Here is a 27,671-nt window from a genome sequence, read left to right as displayed (position 1 = left end):
GATTCCAGGTGCCAAAAAGCGATTGCTGTTTTACAGGAGAGGAGAGGCCTTCACAAAGCTTACAATCAGGTCAGCCTGCTTCTCATAAAAGAAATATATGTTTAAAATTTGGCATCAAATGCTCCACAGTGTGGAGCAGTGTGATGGCATATTAATGCATGAGGTTCACTGGAGTTTTTAAGCCAGTTATGTGTGATGATTTTTTTTATTTAAAATTATTAATAGTTATGACTTGTCTTGTCTTTCTCCATGTCAATTTCATATTGAAATCTACAAGGTTCATCCCATAAACTATAAACATTATAACAACTGAGCCCTAGCAGGGCACATAAGGAAGTCTTTTTTTTTTTCTTCAGATGCACCCATTTTTTCACATGGTGGTGTGTGTGTGTGTGTGTGTGTGTGTGTGTGTGTGTGTGTGTGTGTGTGTGGTGTGTTTATAAAGTGTCTTGCATCTATCAAAACTGTTAACAAGTTGGCAGTTTTAAAAATCATAATCCGTTGAAGCCATTCTAAACCATTTTAAACCATTTAAGTCAATTTAGAAAAAGAGTGAATTGTCATATATCTTGGTGATTTTTCAGAAAGGTAAGGTGGATGAAAAAGCTGCGTCTGGGCAACAAAGTATGGATGTGTGTGCTCAGGACATCTGGCTGGACAAAGCTGAGGTTTGCCTCAGCATCGGGCTCTTCCAACCAGCCAGGCAGCTCCTGGCAGAGGCTCACTTTGTGGCTATGGTGAGTTATTACACAGGAAGGCCGCAGTGTTAGACTCCGTCAGAATCTGACCAATCAGTCTTGCTCACATTGAATTTTCTAAAACATTGTTTTACTATCTTACACACATACCAGACTGATCCATTTTATACATCTGCAATATTGACAAAAACACTGATACTCATATACTGATACTATTCAGTCCTTCCAGGATTTTGCAGCCTTTTTTTGAGATTGTTGCGGCCCAAAATGCCTGATTTTGCGGGATCTTTTGTAAAAAATTGCAATAAAAGTTGCGATGTCTTTTGTATTTTTGTTGCAATGAAGTTACGAGAGACAGTGAAAGTTGCAAAAGAAAGTTGCAATTTTTTGTTGCTGTATAGTTCTTTAAAAATAAAAAAGGAAACTTTTTTTGGGGAGAATAAAACTACTCTGGTCTGAGTTTTCCTATTAACCTTACCAAAAAGGCTCAGGGTGCTGCAAATGTTGGTATAATATTAAAATGGTTGGTGGATTTAAGACAAAAAAATTATAATTTATTGAATGAATCAAATGTGTCAGTGGCTTGTTGATCTTTACATTGTTAGTTAATTTCCTATCCTGGGCTGGGACACACATACGGTTTGATAAAGTACTTATTGGACTTTAACTTATCATTGCACTGACAATAACGAGCATAGCTGTCCTCAATTCAGGTCATTGTGTCATCTCATCTCCGGTTTTTCCTGCATCCCCTGTGTATGTTTGTGTGTGTGCGCGCGTCAGTCGCGGGGGGAACTGAGCAGCAGCCCCACCCCAGCCCGCTGCAGTCAGCCAACAGGATTTAAACAGCAGACGCTTTCAGCAACTTTAGAGTGAAAAAAAACTTTACAGCGGACCTTGATGTTAAAATGTATACAGGTTGGCAGGACGGTCTGAAATGTCTTTTGCTGTACGTTTTGTTGGTAAATGTGAGATCTTCAAGTCACACACGTCTCGTCTTCATATCAGAAACAAGGAAATTAATTTGGCGATGTGAGTGTGTTACGTCAACCCGTTCTCACTCCCGCTTGGTCAGTGGCTCTCAGAGTCACATACTGATACAAAGTCTGGCACGTGGGACTGCTGGGATTGGTTGAAGTCGCGGGAAACTTCGGTTATTGGTCAAATTTGCGGAAAAGTTGCAGTGACTGGTCAAAATTGTGAGTCGCACCAAATTCACGGTGATTGGTTGAATTCGCGTGAATTTTTGTGATCGCGAAATCCTGGAGGGACTGACTATTGGCCGTTAAGTTATGCCCACTAAAATAATTTTATAATGGTTCTGCTAATTTTCTGCTTTATTATAACTCTTTTTCTTAAAATTTGTCTCTGTTCAGGAGCTCGGAGACGAGAAAGCAATGGCTAGAAGTTTGCTCAGTCTGGCCATTCTGGCTTGTGAAGAGCAGGACAATGCCCTGGCTTTGAACCTGCTGGATAAAGCCCAAGCCCTCGGTGGGGATGAGGAGTTCTGGTACCAGCTCACCCTCACCAGGGTCAGAGCTGTAGTGGGCCAGAGAGACGAGGACGCAAACACCAAGGTATACAGTCGAATCACTACCTTCCAACAGCCCTTTTTGAAGTGAAAACTTTTCCCATCATGGCTTTTTTCTTTCACAGGCTGGTCAGATTATAAAACAAGGCTGTGGTGCTCTGAAGCTGGTTCTGGAGGAGCGGGTAAACAGAGTCCCAGAAATCACATTCCTGATCACCTCATTAGAGATGAGGTAACCCCAAACTTCTGTGTTCAATCCTGCTAAATGTGTCATTTTTCCTGGTTAAAATGCTAAAAATGTATGTTTGGCCTAATGCATATGCATTTTAATTCAAAGAAAACTGATAAAATTTAACGCCTGGAAAAAGAAGGTGTCAAAATCTGCAACACTGTTTTATAGGACCTATAATTTTTTATCTCTGCCGGTGTCTGAATGTATCATGAATAAACTTAATATGGATATTTTACTCAATCAAAAGTCAATTTTAACAAGTGAAACCTACTTTTAGCATGTAACTGCATGCATTTAAACATCCAGTCAATGTCATATTTTAAACAGGGTTCCCACAGTCATGGAAAACCTGGAAAAGTCATGGAATTACTTAAGTCCTTGCAAGTTTTGAAAATGTCATTGGATTTGTTAAGTTTAATGAAATCCGTGGATAACCTTCCACATAATGTAACATAAGCTGTTGATGTAATGTAGCTCTAACATGCTTCAAAACGTTTTGTTTACCATCACAAACGTTTCTTCATTTTCTCAATTTGACCGAAATAAATTGTCATGAAATATTCTGAAAATATGTAGGCTACATATACTTATGTTGCAGTTTCTGCATTGTTTTTCAGACTTGCATCTAGAAATTTTTACAATGTTTACAATCCACCTCCCCCTCTCGCTATCTCTAGCGCTGCCCAGGACGGTTGTGATTAGTTTAAAGAAATGAAGACAAGTCAGAGGGCCCTACCTTGCACTCAGCGCAATTGCCTTTGTACACCGACGCATGTATCAATCCTATTTTGCACCCGACGCACAGCGGACTTTTTCCTCCACAGACGCACGTCGGTAAATTAGGGAATGTATTTGTGCTCCTGGGGGCGGTTCAGCGAAAAGAGGAGGCGTGTTCAGGCGCAAACATTACCTGGTGCTATTTTGCAGTTTCAGAAAACAATTCCGCCACTGACCAGGAAAAACCTGGTCTAAAGTCAGTGGTGCTAGTCTAAAGTCAGTAGCGCGTTATTCAGATGCTATTTTTAGGGGCGCATGCTTGGCCATAATGTAGCGTGTGCACAACGCGCATCCACTTCTCTCATCTACAGCAGTTCCCATTTTTGAAAACCATACATAATTACAAAGAAAAATATTACTGAAAATGCGCTTCAGGTATTTGGATAGGTCAGGAGGCTACAGTACAGTCCTCAAAAAGTCGCAGCATTCTTTGTGGCTTGTTATGTTTTACACAACATTTCCATGAATCATGGATTTGTTGATGACATAAATGAGGAAATATTAGAGGAATTAAGGAGACGTGATGTTGAACTACGGCGGGATTGGACACTCCGGCGGAATCTGGTCCAGGAGTGGAAATGATGATGGAGCGGGTGGACGGAGATGGAGTGGGGGGAGGAGGAAGGGGCACAACAGGAGCAGGTGGTGCATTTGGAGGCCCACGCTGCATGGCTGCAGCAATCCTCTCCAGACTTGAGGAGATGTGCCCGAGAGGCCGCAGCAACATCGCCGCCCGGCCAAGACAGGCATTTATTACTTTGCCGCATCCCGGACAGCTCCCGCTGGCGTGCGCCAGGAAAATCCGCCGTCATAATAGCAATCCGCCACGGAACAAGCGCGCCTGCCCTTAAAGGGAATGAGAGATGACGCTCTGATTGGTTATTTTCACGTTACGCCCAAACCACACCTAGCTACTTCAGACCAACCCATTTTAGATTTGCGTTGGGCGGAAGAGTCATTTATCCCGCCGGTAAAATAGCAACAGCACCCGAGATCCGCCCACAAAGCTACTTGCGTTTTGCGTTTCACACTTGCATTTCAGATCGTTAAAATAGGGCCCAGAGAGTTTAATTCCCCTATCCCTTAATATATAAGCTATGTAGCCAGGCCATAATCCAGCGCTGACACAGCACTGTGGAGATAGGTCTGTCAATGCCAGACTAAGAATACACTGATAGTACAATCGGTTCTGTTTCCCCTCATGTTTGAACGCCAGTGCCTGACTGATATAAGTGCTTGTAAAGTATAGGACAGTGTATTGACTGTGCCTGTAGTTTGAAGTATTTGAAGTGAATATGAACATAACTAGTTGGTTTCAGAAAAGGTTGCTCTTTATGTCCATACAATAATTACCATTTGGAGTTTAATGGGCATGGACTGTACATTTTATTGTGTCCTTGAAAAGTCATGGAATTTTTTTTTTTTTTTTTTTATGTTTAGCCAGACACAGTCAAATAAGTTTTGACTTTAACAGGCATTCATGTAATCCTGATCTGATGAGATGTGTTGTGTTCCAGAGGTGCCATCGAATGTATACGTTCCCTTGGTGGTGGTGAACCTGGAGGGCCACTCGGCACCGAGGTTGTCGAGAGGCTAACGGCTGCCTGTGATACACTCAGAGAGTGTGCCAGTGGCTTCACTAAACTCAGCTATAGAGAACACGCAGCAGAGGCACATGTAGAGTTCGCACATGGTCTGAGGTTAGTGCATCTGCAAATGGAACAACAAATTCCCCCTCCTCCAGTAGACTTGCAGTAACTCCAGTGGCAACAACGTGCACTGAGCTCAGACTCGTACACAGGAGGGGTAGAGTACGTGCAGTGGGGCAAGGAGGCATTTCATTGGTTCTTTCTGTGTGGATTGGTGGGCGTTTTTACAGGACTACAGCAGCAACAGATGACGGATCTTTTTCGCTCTTTATTTGATTTGATTTTTGGATTTGGGATTTATTTAGCACATGTAAAAAAAGAAAAACCACACCAACAATGATACATTTAAGAGACATTAAAGGAGAATTCCGGTTGATTTCAACACGTAGCTCTGTTGTTTGTGAATTTGGAGTGTTGCCAGTAGCGAGAAAAAATGAAAAGAATCGGTGTTGCCTACACCGTGTTATCCTCCTTCTACAGTTTGCACCCAGGAGGCTGAAACAGGGCAAGTTTTAAACGTGCTTTTAGCCTCTTAACATGTTCGAAATGCCATTACAAGTGGCTACCCATGTGAAGTGATTCCTTCCGAGTGAACACGGTGAATCTGACTGCAGTATATGTGAAAGAAATGCATAAAATTTGTGCTAATTCAGCTCTGTTTAGTTCCAGTGTTGAGACGACAAGACGAGTGCTTCAGGACCGTCTACAAACTACAACACCGAAAAGAGATACAAAAATATTTTCAAAAATAGGCATATACTTATTTTTTAAAGTAAGTGCTGTATTACAACTAGCAGGAGACAAGTTATAATTCAGTTAAGTTTGGAGACACTACCTTATTTAATATATTTAATATATTTTTGTTGTATCTCTTTTCGGTGTTGTAGTTTGTAGACGGTCCCTAAATCTTGCTGCCTATAAATTACTCGTACTTGCCACGTAAAAACTGTTTGTACGAGTGGTTCTTGTATTAGGCCCAGTGTGATTTTACATAGTCTGTTTGACTCAGGCTCATTTGATGTCTCACTCACAAACTGATACTTTGTTTTCTCTGTCTGGTCACCCTTAACAATATTGTCTTACAGAATCCTAGCCAACCATACCACTTACACAGAAGACAAACAACGCTTTCTGCTTGATGGCCTTTCCCAAATGCAGCTAGCTGTTACAGAGCAGGAACATGTGGCGCTGAATGCTCAGAGACTGCTCACCTCACAGGAGGAGGTAAATAAAGGGCATGCATGTTTCTTAAAAATCCATCTTTCACTGTGATGAACCATGGGAGGCATTTCATCTCTCACACGTTCTGGCATTATCCACACTTTTAACCAGTCTTAGCCACTCTACTCAGAGGCGTAGCACAAAGTTCTGGGCCTTGTTGAAAGGCATTCTCAATGGGCCCCTCCCCGCATCCACAGCTATTCATTCTAGCATATTTTTGCCCCCCCAGTCCAACACCCCTGACTCTACTTAACTTTCCTTCAAGGACACTGATCAGCACAGAAGGTGGCTGAATATGAACACCAGAAATAGAGAATCAAATTTTTCAAAGTGTGGAAGTGCATTTGCTCGGCTGTTACCCTCTAGCTCAAAAGAGTTCTGGCTAAAATTGCTGGCCCATTAAGGATGTGCAGATGGCAAAATGTTTGATCCTATTTAGAGAACTTCTATCTGAGCATTTTTTTCAGTTTTGAGGGAAAAAAAGGATTTTCCTGTGAAAAGCCCTTTTTAATGGCTAAATGAGAGGCTTTGTTTGTGCTTTCCGAATCTAATTTCCTAAAGAGTCTAATTGACCGAATCACAGTTAAGCTGCTGCATGAGGTTAATAAGGCCCTGTTGTGTCACTGTCGTATTCTGGGCTTCTTGGCTGTGTGATATCTTAGCTAAAAAGATGTGTATGTGTGTATTGCTGTTTATATCTTAGAGATGTTTTGACACAGATAAAGCCTCCACTACTGTTACTTGTCAACAGCAGATGGTTGTTAGAATCCTATTTTATCCAGACACTATACAAGCTGTCATACAGATGAGGTTATCTGAGGGCTTCAGTGCCAGAGATGGCCTGGCATTACACTGGCTGCAGCCTTGATTTACATGTTGATAGAATCATGAAAGAAAGATTGATTGAACTCTCACACCTGCTGCTTGCTGTATTATGTTTTTGATTAAATTGTCTGTGGATGTTTGACTCAGCCATTGCAGGCTGGATTATAGCAGTGTGCTTTCAGCAGATGGTGCTGCTGCCCTGGTAAGTTTGGCATCCTATCTGCTTTGGAAACGAGAGAAAAAACTGAAATGTTCATTTATTAATCTTCATGAGCTGGGCTTTTGTTCCATATTCAGTTCTGTCATGTTTAAATTAGTGGTTTTCAGTCTGATTCAGACCATTGCCCAAATTTCTCATTTGCCTTGTCTCATAATATGTGATCACACATCTTGTCTAAATTGCTATTTGTCTGTGAACTCATCATTACAGTCTACTCCTGCACCCTAACCTGCCACTTGAGAAGTGTTTCAAATTACCATTTTAATTATAGTTAGACTTTTTAATATTATAAAGAAAAGGTGCTTCTGATTTCAAGTTGGCAGCCCATTGAAATAGGAAAACAAATAGACTGCTGTGGTGTTTTATCATTTAAACTTGAGTTACTGGATTTTCCTTTACTGCATGTTTGACTACAATTTTGAGTGCATTTTCTCTTTTTTGTTTTTATGTTGGTGCTTTTATCCTTGCCAGAGTCATGGACTGTCACTGAAAGCCATGCGGAGGTTGCTGCGTCTGCGAGTGGCTCTGGCAGAATTTTGTCTGGCCGTGCTGGAGGAACATTGTGCTGAAGAGAAACGCCAAGCTCTTGCCCGCGAGAGGAAGACCTCTGCTGAGATAGCACTGGAGGAGTTTACACGCTGTACACCTGAGCCCAACTCTATAAAACAGGTTAGACAGTAAACACCTCAAACCTGGGTTAACTGTTAGATATAATCTGTGACTGCTAGATATAATCACCTTGCATGGTAATGATGTAGACTGTAGTCTTGCCCTATAACACCAAACAATGTAGCAAAAAAAAAAAAAAAAAAAAAAAAACTTTTTAAAAAAAAAATTATTTAATTTTTGGGGTTTTTTTTTTTTTTTTTGTTTTGCCTTTTTTTTAAAAAATTTTTTATTTTTTTTTTTTGCGGGCCAGATCTTGCTCCACCAAAGCTTTTAGTCTGGCCCGCAGAATAATCACGAATTCAGAAAATGTAAAGAGGAAAAAATGCATTCTGTTATTTAGCATTTCAAACATTTAGAGCAGGTAACATTACACAGGTAGAGCACAAACCCAGCCCCCTGTATTTGCATCTCTATTCACATGCCGGGATTCTGTACAGCGATGCCTGCGCTCCACACACACAGCTGAGCCAAGATGTGTGTGCGTTAAAACATGCAGTATCTTACTGGGAACAATACAAAGAGGATAACCAATGGTCGCTGGGGCAGATGAACTCACGCTAGTCTCGTTACTGTAAGTAGGCTACAATAAAAACTTTGTGAGTAAAAAGTCAATACTTCATCAATGCACTCACCTGTGTAGACCGGCATAAACATATAGAGCTCTGTCTGCTCAGTCCACTCTTGTCCACCGCGCTGTTTTATGCAAACACAGCTGTACTCTGCAAATAGAGAATTTTTACAAACAAGCTAAAACAAAAGCTGTCAGTTTGTAGTCTAACTGTTTCTTAGTTTGCCGGGAATCTTAAAATTTGGACAAATTCTTATGAACTTAAATGCTGGCTGAGCGAACCCTCCTCTCCGCTGGAGCGGTAAATCTATGGATGTCTTAAGACCAAAACAGATGCATGCATCCATTATGTTTGCGTTCTTCATTCTTGATGATGATGCCGGTTGTATTATTTTGCAACAACATCGTTTCATTGCAAATTAGGCATACATGACGAATGCATAGCCTGCTTATCTGTCCATTCATCATTAAAGCTGGGCTTTTCCACTTCAACTTTTCGCTTCAGCCTCTTTGACAGTGACATGTTTACCTGACAACAGCCGTTTCTTTCTGCAAGCATTTTCCACCAATCAGGACGCTGCATACTACAACCATGTCTCCTAATCACAGACTTTAACCATCACTCCTCAGTGAACTGCCTCCTAGTCTGAGATCTTTTTCTACTTAAAGAGCCAGTTATCATTATGGAGTTTCCATGTTTTTTAGGAGTTTGCTCACACTAATACATGTAAAAAAAAAAAAAAAAAAAAAAATATATATATATATATATATATATATATATATATATATAGCATTAAATCAGCAAGAAAGTGAACATTTCAAACAGGAATAGGCGTATTAGGTATAAATTCATTTTATTTTCTTTATTTGAAAGTCCTTGGAAAAATGTAGTTGATGACCCCTGCTTTAGGGCAAATATTTCTTCATTACAATATATATGACTAGTTTAGGTCAGCATATATAGATGAGCTGTTAAACTAGATAAATATATATTTTTAAAAAAACATACACAAATCACACATACACAAATCAGGGCTGGAAAAGATAGAAACATTCCATGCTATGTAACTCAGATTTGCCCTGTCTAAATTATTTCATGTTTCATGTATAGTATTGAGGACAAAATGTCCTTAGGGCACAGGAAGTGACACATTTACACTTCAAAGAATATAAAATATTACTCTAAACATCAAGAAGATAAACATCCATGTTGATAAATTCTGGCTTACTATGTTGGTCAGAAGGTTGGTTGTGTATGATTGCCATTTGGGGACGCTAACGTGCAAAGTAACACCAGGCTGTTTTGTACTTTATACCCTTATCTGTGACCACTCTCACTCACCCCTCCAGCTTTATTGACATGTAATTGTGTATTACTAGGACTGTCATAACCAAACCGAAACCAAAGTGCAGCAACAAGCCATCACTCCAAGGTGGCTTTCCACCAATGTGTTAATTTGGGACACCACTGCCTAAAAATTAAGCTGTTGGGAGTGTTCATTAGAATATTTATGTAGGATTTCAAACTAGAGTGTTGAGTTCAGGAGACAGGCATAGTAAGTTGTGTGTATAAGATGTTCTAAAAGTTGCCAAGGTTCATGGGTTAGCTCACACTCACTCGACTCTTCTAAGCTTCTTCTCAAGAAAACGGGGATCCAACTAGTAACATGGAATTTGGATTTGGATCCATAATGTAATACAACAGATTTTAAAACAAAAATAAAAATTGACTTCCGCGTGTACCAAAAAGAAAACCTTAAAACTCCAGTCAGAAGATGGATACACTATGTAAGAAATCCCTCCATTCGGAATGGGCTTAGTACAGTCAACAAATGTTAGAAAAGCCAAATAAGATGTTAGCTATTGCATCACACCGAACTCTAAAACTCATTTCATATTAACTGATGCAGTGCCCGTTAAAACCGTGTCTGATTCCTTGCCCTGTGGTATTGCTGCTTGCAGCTTTCTTGAAACTGCTCATACAAACAACTTTACTACTTTACTAATCACACTGAACACTGTGCTTCCATGGGTCCTGAGCAATACACCTGCCATTTGCGTCACATACCCAAGTTGCGGCCACTCACGGTCAGAAACACTGGTGAAATACGTACACTCTGGCTCACAGGAACAAAAACTCCAAGAGCAGACTTTACCACTAGGAAAGGTAGGCAACTGCCTGGGGGCCTGGGGTTAAGAGCCCCAAACAGCTATAGATTCATTAGGATGTTTAGATATGAAAAATATTGTATGTGTTACTATTCTAACTCACTGTAATACCCGAAATAACTTACAAAAGGCCCCCCAAAGCACTTAAAAAATGCCTCATGGGATGGCACCCCGAGCAGTTGGGGGTAACTTACAGGAGTAACTATCGGTCCACATTTGACACCTGGTCCAAGCTGGACTGTCAACGCTTTGGTTCCCATGCCAAGTCCTAATGGACTGAGCTACTGTGATGAAAAATAAAATAGACTACTTACATGTTATCTCCATAGACACCAAGCTTCCTTCCACTCCAATGCTTCCAATGCTGCTTTCTGAACAGCTTTTGTAACAGCTTTTCCTGGTGAAAAAAGGGGAAAAGGAAATATGCATAAAGATGTTAGGATTTGCTTCCAAAATGAGTTTTTGTTTAGCCAAGTACTGAACTTCATTTAATGCATCCAGTCAAATTGAGAGAGGTTTGTGTATCCAAAAGCTTGTTCATCAAATGATATTGCAAGTAAGTGCATTGCTTTTCCTCCATCCATCTCCTCATATGACCTTAACTTCCTTGTGTCTTGTCCAGGAATGGGTGAGTGTGGGCAGTACCTTGGGGCAGTTGGCTCTGGGCCAGCTGGCTACAGTCAGCTCTCACTCCCTGGACAACATGGAGACCAGAGCTTGCTGCCTAAGTCTGATGGGAAAGTACTTCAGATTGCTGGCTGTGCAAGAGGACCCCATTTATCTGTGTGCTCTCTGGGACAGACACAAACAGGTAGACAACACAAATGTTCATATATTTACACATAATGCTCATTTATACATATATCTGGTACATACTGTAGATAGGATTTGGTTTAAAGTGAAAATCAAATCTGCAGAATCCGATCATTTATATTATATATTGATATCGTTTAGAATAGGTTAGAGTGTGTATACTTGCCAGATTCACATGCGGCTTGCAGAGAAAATCGACCAGAAAATAGATTGCGATCTTACCCGAAACTCCACGTCGCTGTCTAAAGAGCCCAATTGGTTAACATCATATTTATATACAGCCTATGGTTGACATGGCCACCCAAGGGAAGTGGGCGGTGCTTCTGCCTCTTGTCTTAACCCGGCATCTGCCAAAATGAGTTTTGCAGCAAAAGCTTAACCAGAGAGTCAGAGTGACCAGACAGCCATGGAGCCTTTACGGTGTAATCAGTTACTCCGGTGTTGTGACGGGTTTATTAACTTGTGGGAAAACTTCCTCACAGCAGCATTTCTACTTTTTACCATTTAAGTACAAAATATCTTCATCAGATCAGTATAACTTTGTGGTTCTAATCTTTTAATTCAAGAAGTATCAAGAACGTTATGGTATGGAATGAATTCCTCAAAAAACATTAGGAAAACAAATCATGAAAACATCATAACAAAATTGTCTTAAAGGGACCAATTGTATAATGTCTTATGTAATTCTGGAAGGAATTTCATGGGGCTAATGAAATATGCTATTCAGTTGTATTATTGGAAATGTAGTATATATTGTTTTTGTAGGTTTTGTAGACTCATACTAGGAACTCAAATTCAGGATATCTTAGTCTCTGCTGCTTACTTTCGACCATTAAAATGCAATACTAAATGTCTGAAGTACCCAGATATAAACCTTCCCACAGTAGTCTGAAGCTTGTAAGGCACTGAATTTGTTTAATTGGAGCCGTGAGTGTTGATATTTGTTGATGTTTAATTTAAGCAGTGTAGGCATGTGACATCATCAGCCTAATTGGTGCAACTGAGTAATGCTGAATAGCTGGCATACCTGGAATTTATTTACTGTTGTTTGCTGACATCACTACCTGTCCCTGATGATGGTTTTAAAGTAAAATCTTGAAACTGCAACTATGCATCTCTCCTTTTTTTTCTAGTAACTCTACACCAGACTATCCATGCCTTCAGAACTTTTGTGACCACAAAAACAACATACCAGAAAGAAATCACTTTTCTGCTTAAGTGTTAGAAGTCATATCAACCTTGGTAGCTTGGTTGCAGCCCTTTTTGGCAATCTTGATGCAGAAGTGCGCGTGCACACACACACACACACACACACACACACACACACACACACACACACACACACACACACACACACACACACACACACACATACACACACACACAACGGACAAATAACCTGGAAAAAGTTACTTCACAAGGTGAAAAGCTTATAGTGATTAGAGAGATGGATGTCCGCTTACATAATTTAAGACAGAAAAGCTCAGGTCTTCATGGTTTGTGATCATGAGGGGATTTTATACTAATCACGATTATTGTTCTGTGATCTTGAAATCATTTTGTGCAGAAAGAGGCCTGGGCTGACCCTAAAGCTATTTACATGGAGGAGGAGAATTCAGAGAAAGAGAAAAACGGAGAATCAAGCAGAGGAGAGCAAAGGGTGACCTCTGCCAAAAGTGCTGAGCTGCAGGTACATACCTCCTGACAAGTGATCCCATCTCTTCTGACTCATCTCTAGTCTCAGGTCTTTAAACTGAGGATCACCTCACATCTTAAATCCCCCAGAGGTAAATCCCTGGGTGCTCTGCATAGCTCTCATATTGAAAGTCAGCACAGAGAGATCTATTGTCCACATCAAACTTGGTGCAGAATAAAATGTGGGCCAATGTATTATTTATGTGGCAACATTTGGAATATTAAGCAAGATTCACCTGGTAATGTTGAATGGCTCAGTTTTGACTATTGTCTGCATTGGGATAAACTATAATGAAACAAAATGATTTGAATCATATTAAAATTAGATGAATGCATTCACAGACAGCTTTGTTCAATTCATTTATTGTGCTTTTGTCACTGGGGGACTTTCAGTTATTGTTGCCAGTCAAAAGGGCCTGCTTTGAAATAGTGTATAACTTCTTATGTAGAAACATAAACTATAAACATGAAGTATTCAGTGCCTTTTAAAGTATTTTAAAATATATTACCTACAAATGTAAGAACAAAGCATTTAATAAGACATGAATGAATCATAATACAGGTGCAATATGATGATATTTTAGAATGATGGAGATATAATGCAGTGTATTGATAGCATTGTAATTTATATACACAGTGTAACATGCTTGTATGTGTACTGTACGTGCATATGTTTGACTGATTATGCAGTGTACAGGGATTTTAATCTGCCTGTATTTTCTATATGTGTGTTGGTGATGTCTATAGCAGGGGAGGAGGCGTAGAGCCCAGCAGCTGTTGGCAAGGGCCAGTAAGGCTCTGGCTGAGGCCATCAACCTGTGTCTCCAACACAAGCTTCCTTCCTCCATCCTGGCTGATGCCTCTCTCAACATGTTGGAGTGTCATGGCCAGTCTGACCCTGCAGTGGCAGGTCAATATATTGCCCTGTTTCAGGTATTGTGCATCAGATAATATGGGCATTTTTTTACTACATTGCCTGAGTGTGCTGGCATTGTCTTGAGAGTGCAGTGTTTGTATAATGTGTAGAAACTACTTGCTAATCATCAGGTTTCACTTCCATTCTCATCACTGTTATGCCCATGGACACTGTAGAAAGGTCCACATAGGGTACATTGTATGAAACAGAGGTCCATATGCTACCACTGTCCGACTGCAGGCAGGTGGCTCTATGCACAATACAGTCCCTTGCATCTGTACCCACAGATTATCTTCGCTTACTTAATAGTAATCTTTAGGATATCATCGCCTACTATAATTCATGCTATTACGAACAGCTCTTTCATCCATCTTCTGTATTTTTCCCAGAGCTGCTGCACTGCCACTACAATGGCCGAGGTCCTACGTTCTGCCTGTGCTGGCACTAGCGTGTCCCAGCTCTCCGCTCTGCTCAGCCTTCACAGGAAGCTGCTCCTCTCTCAGGAGGAGAGGCCCAGCAGCATGCTGAAGGGAGTGGAAGACTCCCTCAACAGCCTCTCCAAGGTACCGGTCACCAACCCCTCCTGCGCACTCATGATTTATGGATGCTGTCATACTCAGCCCGGAAAATTCCCTTGATGGCTGACACACTATCGGTACTGTTATGGCCTCTGCTCTAAATGCACTTCCAAAACCACACAGAGTAGTGAAGCTTCAAACACACTTGTTTTTAGTTACACCAACATGTGCAGTAGCTGGTACTGTATGTGGGACAACTTTGTGGCATCTGCAGCTTAATGAACATGATACAGCAAGAAGTTGCCCCATGTAAGGCAGATGAATCCTTTGGAATCTTATTTCAGAAACATGTTAATGTGTTAATATTACCAGTAAAAATACAAATTAATAGTTGCCCAATAATTGTAGTGTTATATTTTATAATTGGGATTAGTCCTCAATTTAACTCAAAGCAAGTTACGTCTCTTGTTAAATCATGTTATATACAAACAATTATGTCTTCAGAAGCAATTTAAAATTGACAAAATGCTCTTTATTTTCGACATGACAAAGTAAAAACTGACTGTGCTTTTATCTGACAACATGGACTTGACTTAAATGTTATTTTTTTATCTGTGACGTTTTTGGACAAATTACACCTGGTAGTTTTGAACTTCTCATAATCAGTTTTGGATAATTAAGGTAATGAATACTAGATCATTCACTATTGTTGTTGTTTTAATGCATGGCAATTGCAAATCCTTTTTCAAAATAAAGGGCGTAGGTTGGCTTTAATTTTGGTAGGGATATTTTTAGTGGATGGTCAGTATGCACAGCTGCATATATGTGCTGTGGGTATGCACAGCTGCATATATGTGCTCTGTTCTTTTTCTCTTTCATACAGTATGTCTACATGTGCACCCACATACAGTATACACACACAGATAGCTTCACTCTGCAACATGTTTACTTCATTAAATATATATTATTATATATTTATTTAGTTCTCTGATTTTAAACACATATTTTACATTTTATGTATTAATATTAAATCTGAGACTCAAATCAATAAATAATTAAAAAAATGTATATGATAGATTTGTTTTACAATAAACAGACCTGTAAATAATCTGTTTGGACCAATTGCCGCTGTAAACCATATTAAACCTGAATTTCTGAAACAGTTTAATATTCTTCCGTACTACTGTCAGTTTAAATGACAAGATATTTTGAGATGTGTAAAAATATTGCTAGTGTCAATTCAGCAGCACCTCAACATTGGTAGAGACATGTCCCTACTGTCTATACCCAAAACTATGCCTATGTTCAAAATACTTTTAAATTTAAACAAAGAAATATTTCTCTGTTCCTCTTCACATACTGTATCTCTGGTGGAACTTTTGTTATGTAACATGCTTGTTACCTACCTGTTATAAGGCTAAGCTAACCTGGGCTAGTATTACAAACACACACAGCTAGTAGAGGCTAACCTAGCGTGTAACATTAATGGTATTGTCATTAATGGTTTTAAAAGGTGTATTTACAAAAGTTGAGGGAAAACAGAATAGTCTTTAGGCATCTTTGTCTTCAATAGTGTTCTCTGCGTGGTAAGCGTGTGGTTTGCAGCCGTCAGCGTGCCGTTTCTGTGACTGTCTCCCATCGGAGACAATCTCCTGAATGAATCTCATCCCATACAGCTGCAATGGACTGAGTTATCAGCATCACACAAACACACACCCTCATGTCACATGTCCGCACTTGGCCTATCAGCTAACTTTTCGAAAAACACTGAACTGATATCATAACACTACCTTTTATTCCTTAAAAAAAAGTCTTAATTAAGGAAAAAAATCAAGGGCACTTTAAGTTTGTATAATATGCTGTAAAATTTGTGTTCTTGGAATGACTTTCTGGTTTGCAGACCTTCAGCCACCTGACCATCTATCCCAGCCACCTAAATATCCTTGCAGAGCTCCCGCCTAACCTGAAAATCCTGCTGCTTCAGCACTCTGAAGATGGGTAATTTCTATTTTGTCGTCCTCTGTTTACTCTCTATTCCCTTTTCTTTGCCATGCTGTAAATTCTGTCCTTATCTGCCCCTGACAGTGTAATGGTACATGAATACATGATTTAAAAAAGGCCATGCAAGTCACAATAGATATAGGCTAAAGTAATACTGTACCTATAGAAGAGTGGGCCTGCTGTGTGTTACACCTGCCACTAGAGGGCTGATGTAGTGTATATGTACTTGTGGATAGAGATGGAATTTCTTACTTTCATTATTTGAAATTTAAGGCATTTTAAATATACGTGAAGCAATGCGTACAGTATACAGGTAAGATGTAAAAAGTGTTTTTTGAGTGTTTGTTTTGTTTTTAGGTCAGAACTTTATGGGGCCTTCTATGAGATGACCAAAGCTCCAAATCAAAAGGGAAAGACTACGCAAGTTACAGGTCAGGACTTGTACGTTTTTTTTAACCAATGTTCATAATACAAAGAGCTGCCAGACTTCCTACTTGTATGAGAGATGTGGGCCATTTCAAACAGAAGATTTACCGCATTTATGTATTTTTATACTTCATCTAATTTGTTCCATAGCCCCAGGAATACGGTCTTCACACACACATACAATGCTGTTCACAGCATTGTTGTCAGCATTAAAATGGAACCAGATGAATTCAGTATTCCCATGTAACATTTATCTGCAAGGCAGATGAAAAGTTCAGATTTAATGAAGCCGAGACAGAGGAAAAGATGACAAAGTGTATAATAAGCCAGCCACCTTTTTGCTACTGGTCTGGCATGGAACACCAGCTTGCATTAGTCATCACAGGGTATTAGCATACTGTATTACCTGCTCGCATGACCTTTCCTGCGACTAGTCTGACATAAGTAGTTGTAGGAATTGGGGAAAAAGGGATTAGGCTGGCATCTCGACTCCATTGTCTGAGAATGAGGACAAGAAACAGAAAGGAAAAAATAAGATGAGACAGAATAAGAGATCTTACAAAAGGTCCAGGAGGAGGAGGGGTTGGAGGTACTCATGGGGACCAATTACAAGGCCTGTATGTGTCTATGTCTATGCGCATTTGATCGATTGTCAATCCTGTTGTTGCAGGTACCCTGACGTGCTCTAGGGTGGCCAAGGTTTCAGTCTGCCCACAGGCTCTGCTGGCACTGAGGGAGCAGACTCGGGCCTTTGGCCAGGAGACAAGACATGCTCTCCTCAAGCAAGGCTGTTGGCACAGTGCTGAGGGCAGGCTGGAGGCCTCTGAGGAGCATCATGTTTTTCCCTGTGTATGTCTTGTTGAGACCTCTGCTCTTATTTCACTCTATTAACAATATCCACTGCAAGCCTCTTAAAAAGTCTCACTCCACTGCAATTATTATCATCTCATGCCTCTTCTATTTTGCTTACTGGGGAGACATGAAAGTAATCGGTGACCTAAAACAATAAAAACTCTTTTCTTTTTTTTTTCTTGTTTTCCTATACAGAAAACTGCTGCAGAAGAAATGTTAGGACCCCACTTCAGAGAAATTGTACAAGATATGGAAGACTATTTGAATCCACTTCTCACACAGTTTGACTTATCATGCTTAAGGTGAAGTGCTGTATGTGTCATCAGATTCCCCAATTTTTCCCAAACCGCTTTGGCAGGTACAACTGTGGGAAGAGTCTTTTCAAGTGTGTGGTACCTGTTGCGTTCACAAATGCATGCAGCAAGCTTACACAAAGCGAGTGCTGCATGTCTCTATTTCTATTTCTGGTTCTATAGTATGTCCTTGTCAGACAGAAGGCAGTGTAGCCCTACTGATCCTTAGCTGTCCTTACCTCCCTCAGGCCCCAGGCTGCATCACTACCAGTCCCTGAGATGGCCAAAGCCAAAGATAAAGAAGAGAAAGGGAGTTCAGGTAAAGGAAGAGTATGTTGGGTGTGAGCTTGCTTTCTTATTTTGCTGTGTTTGGTACTTTTATGGGTGTCAGCAAAGAGTCTTTGAGCCCCACATGGGTGTGTAAACCCCAGCCAATAACAGCACATTCTCATTCCCATGTTGTCAAATACCACGGCTTTGTTAAAGGTACAATAACATTTCTGCTTTAAAATGTCTAAAAATGACCATAACTGTTGTATATTTTTATGAGTTGTGTTCTTACACTATCCCCAATGTTTCCACCAAATGTCAAACCCAGAGAAATCTGTTATTTTATTTTCAGACACGTTTCCTTTAGTCGCCCGTCATTGGCGTCATATAACCTTTCACTGTGTAGTTACCATTGACATATATAAAAGGTAGTTACTCTAACTTCCGTCAGAACGCTGGCACCAAGATGATACGTTCAGGAGTAATTGTAAATCATACAATGTCACAGAAAAAAAATACTTGTAACCATAATACTGCTTTTTTTGCCATACAGCATCATTGTGATTAATTACATCCCACTTTTTATCACAGTAATACAACAGAGACCTTAATTATTTTGAAAGTTCAATATACCAGCTTAACGTTACTATAATGTGCTGGTTGACAAGTAGCTAACGTTGATGCTAATGCTTTGTGGGTAACATTATGAGGTTCCAACATCGTTCAACACGCTAATAAAGTTATTTTTAGTATGACTGTTTCGACCACAGTTAACAGGACTGGGCTAACCACGAATAACTTCACTAGTAACGTTAACATTAGCTGTATAGATAGACGATTAATGTAATGCTAATTTAGCCAGCTAGCACACCCCGGTCTGTCTTCCTCACTCCCCTGGCGCAGAGAGACTCAGTCGGGATGACAGCTGACATCAGCCCCGGGACATATAGCTAGCTAGCTAGTTACCGTTAGCCCCCAGTCAGCTATCAGCATTGACATATATATAATGGACCAACAGATCCCGTTGCTGTGGACGGAGACCAGTCAAGGCTATTAGAAGCACTTTTCCGGTGATCACTTGCTTTACTGCGCAGCCTCCAACTGAGAGATACAACGTAAATGTGACGTGAGCAACGTGTCTGAAAGTTGTAAGTCTTCTGGTAGCTGTGCCAAGAGAAATCTCAATCATTCCCAATCTTACAGAGACAGAGAGCGTAGGAATATGTAAGGAGATAACATGGGCACAGGCTAATTATTGCTAACTAAAATGCTAGTTAACATCAGTAATTAAACCTAAACAGCTCATGTAAGTCCAAACTGCCTGCAAGCTTCTCCTGTACTATACGGTAATTCCTCTACTCTGCGACAGTAAGTCGCTTGGTTATGACACAATCGTTAGCCTATTTTTACAAAAACGTCTGCTACGGAGCCATAACGTGAGGTACAAGGTAATGGAGCCTTTTATACATTGTCGTGTTTCTTTAGAAATGAACAATGGACAAATAGAGTCTTTAAACACTTCAGATGTAAAGTTATTCACTGTCAAAGTGACGTCAAAATGAATGGCATTCAATGGAATGCTAACGGCGGGTGATCACTTGTTAGCATCAAAATGGCGCCATGGGAGCTACGCATTCCAGACGCTCGCTTACCCCCTGGCTATCAGCCAGCTACTTTCAGGGCTCTCAAGTCTCACGCATTGGGCGTGAGACACACGCATTTCAACCCGTTCACACGCTCACACACCACACCTTGTATTTCTCGTGCAGAGAAATTACCAGGATAACACCCACCAAGTTGTGCCGCTATTTTTTAAACAGTGGAACAGGTAGAGAGGAATCAAGTGAGTTCAGAACGGACCGGGCCCGCCCATTTTGACCCAGGCATATAGTTAGTAGTGAGTGATTTTTATTCTAGCAGTTCATCCAATAAGCAGCCCGATGAAAGCCAATCAGCGGCTTCTACCCCACGTGTGGACTCTTAAGCCCGCCCACAGGCTGCATCGTCACCAGCAAGTGATCCAATGAAATTAATGACGTTTGCGCGCAAGCTTTTCAAGCAAGCTCAATGAGACAGACACAGACTGTAGCTATTAGCTAATATGAAACACAAAGCGAAGCAGCTTGTTTTCATTTAAATTAAGCAATAAACGCTCCGATGAGCAGGAGGGGGAAATTTTAAGTAACGCTGTTACAAGTGACGAGTTACCATCCTGCTCGGCCGCCCTCTCCCCATCAAGTCCTCCCGTAGCCACCCCCTCACACCAGCAAGACAAGTAGTATCTTAACGTTATTAGTGTCTGGCTGTCTGAATGCAGGGGGAACCTGAATACATTTGGCTTATTTTAATTGGCCCATCCAGTTTTCTGGAGGCCCACCTACAATCAAAATCCTGGCACCGCTAGTGCCTGCCACGCACCAGCTGAGTGACTGCGGATTTCAAGTTGTGGATTTCAAGTTGCGGATTTCAAGTTGCGGATTTCAAGTTGCGGCTTTCGTCGCTGTTTGTGACTTTGCCTGAGACTGAGTGACAAGTAGAGCACACGGCTCTACTGAACTCTGTAGAGTCTTGGAATTATGACTTTATATACATGTAGCTACAAAGCGGAAACCCTGTTGTGCGTCTGCCTTATTTCTGAAACTGTGGCGGCAGAAATCAACATAGAGGAAACACAGGGGAGCTTTTGCGCCTATTATTATTATTATTATTATTATTATTATTATTATAGCTACACGTTGAATCGGCTGCAGGCATACTCTGACAGTTTTACACTCTAAAAACTCCTGGGTGAAAAAGGGACCAACTAATTTCTGTGTTATTTCAACCCAGAAAATTGGGTTACTCTTTTTGACCCAACTTCTGGGTTAAATACTTGACCCAAATGTTGGGTTAAAATAACCCAACAGTGTAGTTAATATAACCCAACTTCTGGGTTAAATACCTGACCAAATTTTTTGTTAAAATAACCCAACATTGTAGTTAAAATAACCCAACTTCTGGGTCAAAAGAACAACCCCAGAAATTAGTTGGTCCTGGGCCCTTTTTAACACAGGAGTTGGGTCACAAATAACCTAACTCCTCCAAAATGATATGGGAAAAAAGGGATGACCCTGCCCAACAATTTATTGTACTGGTTTGCATTTGGCAAAGGTATACAGTAAGGCATGGATACCCGACCCGAGGCCGACGGTACCCAACGGGCCGGGCCGGGTTTGGACAGATATTTAGAAATTATGGTCTGGGTCGGGTCGGGCTGGGTCACATCAGCGCGATAAGGAATTTGTTGTAAAATGGTGCTGCGGCTCCTTTTAAGAGAGCTCAGTGCGTGTGGGTTTGTGTGTGTGTGTGTGTGTGTGTGAGAGTGTGTGTGGTAAGTGGGCAGAAGAGAGATAAAAAAGAGGAAGCAAACTTGTTGTAGGCTAGATGCAACCGGAGCAGAGTTAGTGGTTATTCATGTTATAACGTCGGCCCTGGATGTAACGAGTCTCCCCTGGTTTTCTGATCACGGTCGGAAACGAAGCGATCAGGAAAGGTTAACCCATTGAACATTTTAACAGCTTATTACGTGCGCTTGTTGCCCCATATGCGCTGATGCGCTCATCTGTTGACATTTCCGAATGCCTTCCTACAGTTGCTTAATAAAAAAGAGCTTTCCACACAAACAAACGTAACCTACATGTGTCATTAGTATGAGAGGAAAAAAGATGAGATTTTAACTGTGTCGGGCTCGGGTCGGGCTCGGACATAAATTTCTTAATGCCTGTCGGGCTCGGGCCGTGTTCGGACACGGCTCTGTCAGACGTGGGCCAGGCTCGGACAGAAAAATTCGGCCCGATCCGGACTCTAGTATACAGATGGACACTGTGCTTCCTTATCTGACTCATCACACTCCTCTGTTATGGTGTGGTGGCCATTTCAGTAGATTTACTCACTAACATTGTTGTGGAATTTGCATTACTTCACATATTAAGTTACTCATCTAGTGTGCGGTGGTTTATGAGATGAGTAGTTCCTTCGCTCTGAAATGACGATATGTACATACGTTGTATCAACAGTCCCGCCCCTCCTCTGAGAGATGGGGCGTTCTTCTTCTACGGGGGTAGAGAGGGAAGGAGGTGTTTCTTCTTCCTCTTCTTCTGAATTTCTGGCAGACTGATGTGTATGTTATAGGGGCAAGGCTTTAATATATTAACTTATTTCTTCTATTTCTTAGTTAATATATCCATGTTTAGAGGGTGTGTCACTTTATTTCTCCTACAAATACTGGTGGTACTGTTTTATCATAATGTACACAACACACAAGTGTGATTGTTGATATTATAAACTATGTTGACATGATAATATAATAACTCCATAAAATACACCCCTCCAACAAAAAATACATTATAGAGAGAGAGAGAGAGAGAGAGAGAGAGAGAGAGAGAGAGAGAGAGAGAGACAACCCTATAACCCAGAACATGGGTTACTCTTTGAAAAATAACCCAGCAACCCAAACAATCCAGGAATTGCGTCAAAATATTAGCCCTATAACCCAGAAAATGGTTACTCTCTGAAAAAATAACCCATCATTTTAACCCAACACAAATAACCCAGAAACTGGGTTGAAGAAATAAGGTAAATAACCCAGGAGTTTTTAGAGTGTATATTTTTATAAAGATACCCATTTTATAATAGGCCTACCCATAATACTTTTATAACAGTACCCATAATAACTTGGAATATTATTAGTTTTTTCTTTCCTTTTATTTTTACTGCACAACCTCCCGGCCCCCATTTGTACGAATTTGTGTCATTTATCAGATCAGACTCCCCACCCAAACCCCTGCCACCAAAATCTCACTCTGAAGCCCTGTACTTTCATTACAGCAACCCCTGGCCAGAACTTATCTCCAGTACCTGGTGCTTACGACGCTAACGGCAGTTTAATTAAACGTCGGGAAACAGACCATATCAGACCCAGCACCAAGTTGCAACAGCGGCCATCCATAGTGTTAGCGACATCTCCGTAGCGCTACCGGTGTATGTGCCAAAAATCTCCTCCCTGCCGAATTTCTCCCCCCTTTGCGTTTAGCTGTCTTTACGGTTAGCTAAATTAACCCGACAAAAGGTGGGTTAAGCACCAAAACGAAAAGTTAAGATTACTGAAAAGTGAAGGGGAGATAATTCCGGGCAGCTGAGAGATGTTCTGCTGTTGCACAACAGGCATCGAACGTCCTCGCCGTCATGGAGATTTCCCCGACAATCCCCACCCACACCTGTCTCTCAGCCTCGTTTAGTAGCTAGCTAGCGTTACAACAAACCCCGTCCGCCCCAGTGTTGAAACCATCCAAAAGGTGACATTGATATGTGAAATATTTTGTGTTTTTAGCTGCTGGCTACTGTTAGCTTGCTGGCTCACTAGCTAACTGGTCAGCTACAAATAAAAATCTAATCAAGAAAAACGTAATTATGTTGGGGAAACTGCAGCTATTTTATTAGAATAACATGAATAAACGTTACTAAACGTAACGTGAATAAACTTGAATGGGTAAACTCGTCCGTGAACTGATGCATTCTAATCGGCAGCGAAGGTGTTTAACACTAGAAACTCCTATAATTCCACGCAACTTCCCAACGTCATCAAATGTCCAGTTTTACCGTCCATTGTTTTGGTTGAGAGACCCCTAGCGGCAGAAAGTTACATAATGTACGTTTAATCCCCTCAGCGACTGATACTGAGGCACAAAGCACCCTTTAGCATCTGCATGATACAAAGCGGCTGTATTTGACGACCTGGGATGAAACTAGGTTGTTATATCGCTGTGTGCTTCAGTGTTTCCCCTGCTCGCCGTCTCTCTCTGCTCTGCTGTGTAATGTTTTTGGTGTCAGTTTGGCCTAGGGCGGGTGTGAGCCATACACAGAGTCGAGAGGCACAGCGGACAGGATAAGCTGCATTTACACAAAATCCTTCCCGTAGGGTTGTGTGGAGGTGTGTGTGTGTTTATTTGTGCTTTAGAACGTAACTGCCATGAAACAATCAGAACATTGCATTTTATTCCTCCGATTCACTGCTAATGATGAGTTCTTTTACAAAGCACTGTGGGGATTGTATTGCCACTAAACTGTTTTATAAGAATTACTGACCAAATTGTTGGAATAACCACTACCAGTTAGAAGTGATGGACTTCAGAAATGGAGCAATAGTTCCTTAAAGATTGCTGTACAGAAACATCTAATTTTCTTAAACAGTTCTACTGTCAGAGAGCATACAATATGTGCAAAAATGGATGTACTTGTGTGTATGTATACAGGTAAATTACCAGCAGAACCAGGGGAGTATGTGGTATTGCTGGCAGACAAGAAGTTACTGGAGTTGCCGCTGGAAGCCTTGTCCATCCTGCGGGACGAAAGCCTGAGTTCTGTGTCACGAGACTTTTCTCTCCAGCTTCTCCACAGTCGCCTGAACAGAGAAGAACAAGACAAAGGTACCAGAGACATGCATGCACACACATTTTAAGAAATGTTTGAAAGCACTGTCTATGGATTCCTAACCATTCACATGAACATGCAACTTTAGGAACATAGATAAATGCTCTAAGATAAGTGCTCTAAGTTTTGAATGGATGGCAACCAAGTCATTTCAGACCATTAGGAGAATTCCTGCTCAACGTTCATTCGGCCTGTTATTACTTCCCTAATTAAACAAGCACCCTGTTTAAATTGTTTGTAAAACATTTTCTAATTGTCCAAGGAATGGTTAATCCAAACCTTTGATCACTTATTTCCCCTAATTTCCTTTGTTAATTTCTAAGAAACCCCCTTTTTTTGGTTGGAGACTAAATATTATACTTCTGCAAAATTCAGGGAAAGGAACTTGTATACCTAATGTCAATTTGTTTTGGACAACAGTAGTACAGATAATGTAAGACATATGCTTTGTTAGAGATATATCACTTACTTGCTCATTTTTGTTTTGTTTATATTTGTAGTGCTGCCACTCCATATAAAGGGAAGATGAGGCATTTAGCATTGGCATTTATTGATAAAAGGTTTACTGAAACAAAGGGCAAAAATGAAACCTGTCAGATTCAATAAAACTAAACTATAAGCAAAAGAACACTAAACGAATGAAAATGCTGCCTCACAACAAGCTGCCAACTCCTTTTCCCCTCTTACTCAAGTCAATGGGCATTTGACCTTCTCAGCCTCACCTAGCTGGAACCTACCACCTGCCCAGGTTAGTATAGAGTAAGCTAAACCATGCAAGCATCCAAATCACACAGAATATTGAACATTAATACAAGATCTCTAAGTTACTGCTGATATCACTATCTATCTATCTATCTATCTATCTATCTATTAGGGGTGGTCTCACGATTCAATTAGATTACGATTTTCCTGTCAACAATTCAAATCGATTTAATATCGAGATGTATCACGATGCATCACCTCCTAAATGTTATATATTGGTTTTCCATTGACAAATTCAAGCAGTCAGATATATATGAACTCCCCTTTTTATTGTATCTGCTCTTAAAAAGACACTTCCTGAATGTAGCAAAGTCTAAACAAAAGGAAAAAAGTAAATAAAGCAGCGACAGGAAAATCAACAAGTACCATCAGTAGGCAATAATTGATGGTCTGTCAATGCATCAATGCAGAATCGTCTAGGTCCACATCGCGATGATTAATTTCAACGCCAAGTTTACACTCCTGGCCCAATTTGGCGCTGCAGCTGGTGTGATCCCTTCACAAGGTAGTCTCTAGTTGATTACTGTGAACTATGGTGAACAGTTTTTTCTTGGAGCATGAAACAAACAACAAAAAACATTTGGATGTGTGAGGACAGAATCTGATTTAAAAAGTCTGCTTAAAAAACTGAAAAGGATTCACTTCATCATTTTAATTAATATTATCCACCACATTGTGTCCTTCTCCAGTCTCTCAGGGTTTTATTTTGTAGGTCTCCTATGAGTGTAAAATCCCGTTGCTTTTTGGCAATGATGCTTTAGTTCTCTGGAAAATTATGCACAGTTATATTTAGAAAAGAAACGTAAAGGGAGTAGAAAGCACTGAATCTGATGCTGCAGACATCTTTACCTTTTTAAAGGTTGAATCATTTGCATAACTTGAGTGAATGTTCAAAGGTTACTGTTACTAGTGTGAATGTGTGTGTGTCACTTGGCAATTACATATGCCACAGGCAGGAAACAAAAAGAACATATTTCCTAATACATCTTTTAATGCCTGGATCAAATACATGGGTGACGATGAGACCAGAAAAAAAAATTATGATCTTTTTCTGGATCATTACCATAATTTTGACATCTACAGTTTACCATTTTGTCAAGAAGATATAGTGCCTGAAACCACTTTTGAAAGGGCTATTTGTTATTCTGTGCAGAGCCCTGCATGAAGTATACACAGGACAAATTAGCACAAACAAAAAAAGCACTGCCTTCAGGTGGGAAATGTTTGCCTTTATATGAACTTCATAACCTCGTGAATCACAAGGTTATGAATGCATGGTGATATTTTGTGATTCAGTGAGAGTGAACTCAAAACATCGGAAAGTATGTTTTTGTGACATTTCTTTATTTACATTTTGTCAAATAGAAAAATCAATAGCAAACGTCGGTCTCCTCGGCTGTGAACCGCTCCTGGCGTGCGCCCATGGATGTATTAAGAGCGTGCACCTAGTAAATCCTCCATTATAATAGCAATCCGCCATGGAACAAGCGCACCTGCTTTTAAAGGGAATGTAAGATTACGCTCTGATTGGTTTATTGTACGCCCAAACCACACCTATGAGTAATGTAGCTACTTCAGACCAACCCATTTTAGATTTGCGTTGGGCGCAAGAGTCATTTATCCCGCCGGTATAATAGCAACAGTGCCCGAGATCTGCCCACAAAGCTACTTGCATTTGCCGTTTGATACTTGCATTTCAGATCGTTAAAATAGGGCCCCAAATGTTTTATGGTCACAATTCATCTCGTAGCTGTTTAGCTTGGTTTCAGGCTTCAAACTCTTATGTAAGCATTTTCTGAAAAGCCAATGGAGCCATTAAATGGGGAAAATCACTTCCGGAACCAGAGCCGTTTCAAAAAGTGGGTGGTCACTGTTGAGCTGTTGAGCTCTATGATGGTATAAAAAAATGTAATTATCGTAACCACGAGGGGTCCTTGAGCGTTCAGTCATAAATGTGCACGAAAATATTAGGCTGATGGCTGGATGAAACACTTTGCCTCTTGTGGACATTAACCTAGTCATCTACTTTATTAGGATTTTAGAATTCCCAGTCTCGATGACACACTAAGTACACATTGGGCTTTGAAAAATGTAGGCT

General features: G+C 40.6%; 1 protein-coding gene across 3 annotated transcripts in view; it reads left to right on the top strand.

Moving 5' to 3' along the window:
• LOC120548360 (cilia- and flagella-associated protein 46) overlaps window positions 1-27,671 on the top strand; it is a 70,810-nt gene that overhangs the window by 33,746 nt on the left and 9,393 nt on the right. For all 3 annotated transcript variants that reach the window (XM_039784593.1, XM_039784594.1, XM_039784591.1), the window contains exons 34-50: window positions 9-69; window positions 585-737; window positions 2,075-2,275; window positions 2,355-2,461; window positions 4,756-4,938; window positions 5,973-6,111; window positions 7,625-7,822; window positions 11,182-11,370; window positions 12,940-13,062; window positions 13,815-14,000; window positions 14,373-14,546; window positions 16,402-16,499; window positions 16,860-16,933; window positions 17,599-17,777; window positions 17,976-18,082; window positions 18,322-18,392; window positions 24,634-24,807. In XM_039784593.1, the coding sequence (XP_039640527.1) occupies window positions 9-69; window positions 585-737; window positions 2,075-2,275; window positions 2,355-2,461; window positions 4,756-4,938; window positions 5,973-6,111; window positions 7,625-7,822; window positions 11,182-11,370; window positions 12,940-13,062; window positions 13,815-14,000; window positions 14,373-14,546; window positions 16,402-16,499; window positions 16,860-16,933; window positions 17,599-17,777; window positions 17,976-18,082; window positions 18,322-18,392; window positions 24,634-24,807 (2,417 nt within the window). The remainder of the gene's footprint in view (window positions 1-8; window positions 70-584; window positions 738-2,074; window positions 2,276-2,354; window positions 2,462-4,755; window positions 4,939-5,972; window positions 6,112-7,624; window positions 7,823-11,181; window positions 11,371-12,939; window positions 13,063-13,814; window positions 14,001-14,372; window positions 14,547-16,401; window positions 16,500-16,859; window positions 16,934-17,598; window positions 17,778-17,975; window positions 18,083-18,321; window positions 18,393-24,633; window positions 24,808-27,671) is intronic.

Source organism: Perca fluviatilis, chromosome 19 (assembly GCF_010015445.1).
Source record: "Perca fluviatilis chromosome 19, GENO_Pfluv_1.0, whole genome shotgun sequence".
In the NCBI taxonomy this organism is placed as follows: domain Eukaryota; kingdom Metazoa; phylum Chordata; class Actinopteri; order Perciformes; family Percidae; genus Perca; species Perca fluviatilis.
Note: the sequence above shows the minus strand (reverse complement) of the source record. Positions and strands in the feature narration are given on the sequence as shown.